General features: G+C 40.1%; 1 protein-coding gene across 2 annotated transcripts in view; it reads right to left on the bottom strand.

Moving 5' to 3' along the window:
• Positions 1-1,010: 1,010 nt before the first annotated feature.
• Positions 1,011-6,000, bottom strand: part of LCTL (lactase like) — a 113,797-nt gene continuing 108,807 nt past the window's right edge. For both annotated transcript variants that reach the window (XM_060777883.2, XM_060777884.2), the window contains exon 6: positions 1,011-4,370. In XM_060777883.2, coding sequence (XP_060633866.2) covers positions 4,165-4,370 — 206 coding nt within the window. In that variant the 3' untranslated portion in view covers positions 1,011-4,164. The remainder of the gene's footprint in view (positions 4,371-6,000) is intronic.

Raw genomic sequence — 6,000 nt, 5'->3', positions numbered from 1 at the left:
ACCAGGAGGACCTCTGTCTTGTCGGGATTGATCTTCAGCTTGTTCATCCTCATCCAAACAGCCACAGCGGCCAGGCACTCATCCAGCACCCGAGGGCTTCCTTGGAATTAGGTGGAAAGGAGTAGTAGAATTGTGTGTCATCTGCATAGAGATGGCACCCAACTCCAAAACTCTGGATGAATACTTCAAGAGTGTACAGAAGGAAGGAAGTATACGATAAACCTCTGTTAATGTGTTTTGTATATGTATGGGTAGGTATGGGATAAATATATGATGCTTACTGTGGTGCAGCGGTTTAAACCACTGAGTTGTTGAACTTGCTGACCGAAAAGGTTGGCGGCTCAAATCCGGGAGCGGGATGAGCTCCTGCTGATAGGTCCAGCTTCTGCCAACCTAGAGTTTGAAAACATGCAAATGTGAGTAGATCAATACGTACCGCTTCTGTGGGAAGGTAATGTAGTCATGCTAAACACATGACCTTGGAGGTGTCTATGGATAACACTGGCTCTTTGGCTTAGAAAGTGAGATGAGCACCACTCCCCAGAGTGGAACACAACTAGATTTGATGTCAGGGGAAACCTTTACCTACTGTACAGTTGAGATCTTCCTCTGTAAAATGAGAATATTGTTTTTGAGAAATTAATGGAAATATATAGTCTGTGTCAGGATATCTGTGTGTATGTATGGGTGTGGGAGAGAGAATTTTTTAATAGCATTTAAACCAGAAATGTACAATTAATCACCTAGATCATATATTTATTACTGCACATAAGAAACAAAAATGTTTATTGGTGACTTGAACACCAGAATCAAGGTATTAGAGGGAGAAATAGGCAATTTCTAGATATATAGAGCTAACATATAACAGCATACAGCCTCAGCCTAGAAGATAACACTTTTCTTTTTTGAGATATTCTATCCTTTGTACTCCGTAACTGCCGCTTTGGGTATAGCTCGCTTTTATTCAAGGCAGTCAATGCAAGCAGAAATGACAACACTTTGCCATGATATGAAAATATTTCCATTTATTAGTCATACCAATACAAGGGGAAGATATATAAAGATACAGCTACATTGCACACAAGCAGACACAGTCACTCACTGACTCTTGGGACAACCCACTTTCTTTTTGAATTCCTCCACTGATACAACATGTCAAAGATAGTACAAGGATGCTTTAATCCCAACATAGCACCTTGATGTACCATTTGCACAGGTAAAGTAGATGTGAGATTTACACAAAACAGCAGAACAAAGCCAAGCAATCTTAGACACTTTTGACTTCTAGTCTTTTGTGAACAGCTGCAGAATGTAAGCACTGTGATTTTTTTAAACAAATAAAACATATATATATATTTAAAACTAAGCAATCAAGCCTCTGTGTATTTTTTTAAAAAAGTATACAAAAGATTTAACACTTTGTAAGATTATATTTCCTATTGTAAAATCCTCCTTTATATAGCCTTTTATAAACATCTTTCCTTCCATTGTTAGCATGGCAAGGTGGCTATTGGTTGCAAGCTCTTTTGTTGTCTGCCTATATTAGTATGACTAGATTTTGTTGAATTTTCTTTGTCTCTGCACACAGGTGGAAGAGAGTGTAAAGAAAGGTCATTTCTCAGCACACAAGTCTTTCCCTTAGCAGTGGCTTGACTTGATCGCTATAAGTATAGCCTTAGGCACAGTGCCTGCCCTGTTTTAGGAAGGAGTTATCCCTCCTGCACACACACCTTTTTTGTTCTGTTTTTTTGCACTAACCTAACTATTCTGCTGGCAGCTCAATGCCTTGGGTTTCCCCCCTAAGCTAACCAACCTGAGTGTGTGGCCCTGCAGTGATTCTCCGATTGCTCTGAACCACATTCCGATCATAATAACATTTGCTTGCGAGAAACTTAAATAGCTCCCAGGCAGGATATTCTCACTCTCCTTGTTACTCCTTCACACTGAGATACTTAACCGAAGCATTAGCTCTGAGACAGGAACAGAACTCATTTGCTAGCCATTGGTACAGGCAAAAAGGCCTTAGGAGGCATACCTCTGAAATCCTGTTTGTTCCTTTCTCAGGCTTATTCCTTAGAAGCTCAGATAGGCTACTTGAGCTTTCCAGTTCTAAAATTTTAATGTGAAAAAGGACCTTATCACATGGAGGTCTCTTACACGAGCGACAGTGTGGGGATTTGTTGGGCATTGTGGCAAATTTGTGGGTCTGTGGGGTAAACTGTGGCCCTGCACCCCGCATCACAGCTTTTCCCATCAAATGGGGGAAAGCTGTGATCAGGAAAGCTTTTCCCATCAAATGGGGGAAAGCTCCCTGGCTTCCCCCAGTGTTATCCCTGTTCTATGCAATGAGGGCTTCATCCTAGGATGAAGTCCTACATCAGTCCTACATAAGCACACAATAACAATCATATCTAATAAGCCAAAAACAGGCCCACACTTCCCACTGAAATACTAATAAACTTATATTTGTTAAAATTGTTCTTCATTTTAATTATTGTATTGTTTTAAATTGTTTTTGCACTACAAATAAGATATGTGCAGTGTGCATAGGAATTCATTCATGTTTTTTTTAAAATTATAATCCAGCCCTCCAACAGTTTGAGGGACTGTGACCTAGCCCTCTGTTTAAAAAGTTTGAGGACCCCTGTCCTACATCATGTGATGGGCTTCGCTGGGCTCCGTCCTGACAGCGTGCTAGGGCAGGAGTGATTATGACAAGAGCCCGATGTGATGTATTCCTTAGTGTATGTGGGGATGGGTGTATACTATTTCCCTGCAGCAGTATAAAAGTACATTGTATACTTTGTGTGGTGATCTCATGGGTTTTATATGAGTTCTTTGGCAATGTATATATATGCATGCTTTGGATAGCAAACCTGTGGTGTTTGTTTTGCTGTCTGTGCCCCTGTTCAGAAGATTTCACTTCACTTTTTGTCCCAGTGATCATTGGATTTTGAAATATTTGCCTTGTTGTGGAAACAAAGATTGTAGATAAAGCTTCAGTGGAGACACCTTTTCCCCATACTAACTCTTCCAGGAGTAAACTTCCCTTCTGAGGGGTAGATTTCCCTCACTTCCTGTGGCCTCATCCTGTTCTTAACTATGAATAGTTTGTAAGTTGGGTGTAAGTGTGTAAGTTTGGGGACTGCCCATAGTTTAAATGCTTTTAATTGATGCTCACAGAAATACAGGTGCCAGAGTGCCAGTTGAAGATGCTTTCAATTGGCCTGGTGAGAATTCTGCATTTTGCACAGCTTCTGGACCCTCCCATGGATTACTTCTGTTTAAAATATGGAGCTATGCTCTCTATCTGCAAAGAGAAAGTATTCTGAAATTTACAGCAATGTAGCATTTTTATTTTTTAAATTCAGTTATCATTCTTTTATGGACCTCATCACATTGATGAGGGGCAGGGGGGCTTTGCCAGCCTCCATGGTAAATCTGTGGGGCAATGGTGCAATCCTGGTGCCTGCGCTCTGCCTTGTTTGCAATGATGCCATGTGGCTTCTCCTTGTGTTGGCCCCATTTCTCCCTACAAAACATGGCGAGGACAAAATGAGGTAGGATTCTTGTGCCACAGCTCATCTACAGAACCCCGCCGGAAGTGAGTGTGTGTCATATGATGGGTGTTGTCAAGCTCCGTAGATGAAGTGTGCTGCAGGTATTCTAAAACACTTGCGAAAACTATGTGTGCCTTCCCCTTTATGTAGTGAGGAGTGGGAACATGCAGCTCCTGTGGCCTCCTCAAACAACCTTCAACTATTTTTGGGGATTTGCACGATGCTTCCAAACTCTAAGGAACTGCTGATTTTTGGTTTCATGATTGCTCAGGCATGCCATTTGCAGGTGATAGTCCTGCCCAACCCAGATGAGAATGTAGCTCAAGTCAGAAATCATCACAGGGGGAGTAATCGGTAGAGTGAACAATGCACAAAAAGCCAGTCATTTCTCTAAAAGGGAAATCACTTAATTACATTTAATACAGGGGATAATAATTAATTATGAATCCAGCTTACTTGGTGGCCTTTTGAGAGGCTTTCTCTTCCTGCAACAGAGGTGCTGTCAAGTAAACTATAGTGAGCATTCTGATTTTTTATTAGTACTAACCATATTTTGTTTTTTAAAATCAAGGAATTCATAAGTAACCCATTGCTAAGGCATTTGTTACTCCTGTGATTTAACAAGTCCATTGTTGGCAACAACCTTGGCATATTCAATGGCTGATTTATAAGGAACTCGAGGGAGAGCTGGATTTTCAAAGTCGACGTGGAAGAGTCCAAAACGAGAGCGGTAACCACAGGTCCATTCAAAGTTGTCCAGAAGGGACCACACAAAGTAGCCTTTTAGTTGGACGCCATCAATGTAAATTGCTGAAAGAAAGAAGCAAAAAGAAAACCCTATTTGATTCAATTTAATTATATTTTGCATTTTCCCCCTAGGATTCAAAGGGATGCATACAGCATTCATAGGAACACATTCATTCAAATATTCACAGACTCAGACATCTTGAATTTTGAAAAAGATATTCTATCACATAACTTTGCACCATGTCCTGGAAAGGAAGTCTGTTTACTGCCATCCTGTATATTAAAATATAGATCAGGGGTTAGGGGGAGGGGCATATCTTCCTCATAAGAAACATCCGAGGAAAAAACAACTCTATGGGGGAAAATATCAAGCAAACTCTAAAAAATATAGCAATGTTATTGTTTTCGCCCTCAGCCCAAGAAACCCCACTTTTTTTACAACTGGAAGTGACATAGAAGCCAATTTCAGGATTACTATAGCACTCATGTATAAGTCAAGAGGAGATTGGGGATCCAAAATTATTGATTTTGACATGTTCCATAGATAAGATGTTAGTCATTTTTCAGAAAGAGGGAAGCACCAATGCTAGCTCAGGGGTCAACCACATTTGTTTGGCTAGGCATCCACATTTTCCCCATCCCAATATAAATCTTGTAAATCAACCAACAGCTAATTTCACAAAACATTTGTTTATCATTGGTCCAAAAGATGATTGTATACCACCAGTGTAACACACATCTAATAATTCACATAAATATTTCAGAGGCATAGAAAACATTAGCTTCATGCTATACCTGAAAATAGTTCACATTTGCTCATCTACGATCAAAAATGTACAAATAATTGCAGAATTCCAGATTTATCTTCAAACCTTTGCCTAGGGGGAACCTGCTCCCAGTTTCCCTTTATAAAACACACACACATGCGCGCGCGCACACACACACACAAACATGGAACTTGTTTAATTAACATTATTTAATTTTTTAATATACATTCTCAAATTTTACATACATTTCCAGGAAGTTTCTATAAACCCCTTAGGATAATACCTTCCATCCTTCTGAAATGTGTCGCTGTTATGCTATTTTTATTGATTTTAGCTTGTGACATTTTTTAAGGTTTGTTTTCAGATTAGGAACAGTAGGATACAAATTATTACATGCAAATAAGAAGCATTCCTTTATTATTTAGTCTGCAATCTTAACACATTTACTTGCAAATAAGACTCATTGAGCTCAATGAAATTTGGTTCTTAATAAGCAGGTTTATGACTGCACTGTTAAGCTCTTAAAGGCTGTGAAAGATTTAGCCAGAACAGGGAAGAAAAAATGTAGCACCATCAAAACTGAAGGTTGAAGCACACAAATGGGGAAAAGAGAAAAGACTGGGGAGCAGTAATATGTAGGCTTGTGCAATTCGGCTGAAGGGCAATCCGTTTTTGGTATCCGAATTTCATTGGGTGCCCAGATCTGTTTTTGGGAGCCTCCTGAAAATTGGCTAATAGAAAGGCAGCCGAAAGATCCCAGGAAGATCCGGCCAATTGGCAGCAATGGGGAACTTACAAGGCTTCCCTTTCCATTCCTGCAGTCCCTTTCTTTCTTCTTTTCAAGGGAGTCTGGGTTTGAGGAACAGGGGTAAGGAAGCATCCTTCCTGGGCTCATTTTCTTTTTTCCTTTCAAGGGAGTCTAGGTT

The sequence above is a fragment of the Anolis sagrei genome, chromosome 5, assembly GCF_037176765.1.
Source record: "Anolis sagrei isolate rAnoSag1 chromosome 5, rAnoSag1.mat, whole genome shotgun sequence".
In the NCBI taxonomy this organism is placed as follows: Eukaryota; Metazoa; Chordata; class Lepidosauria; order Squamata; family Dactyloidae; genus Anolis; species Anolis sagrei.
Note: the sequence above shows the minus strand (reverse complement) of the source record. Positions and strands in the feature narration are given on the sequence as shown.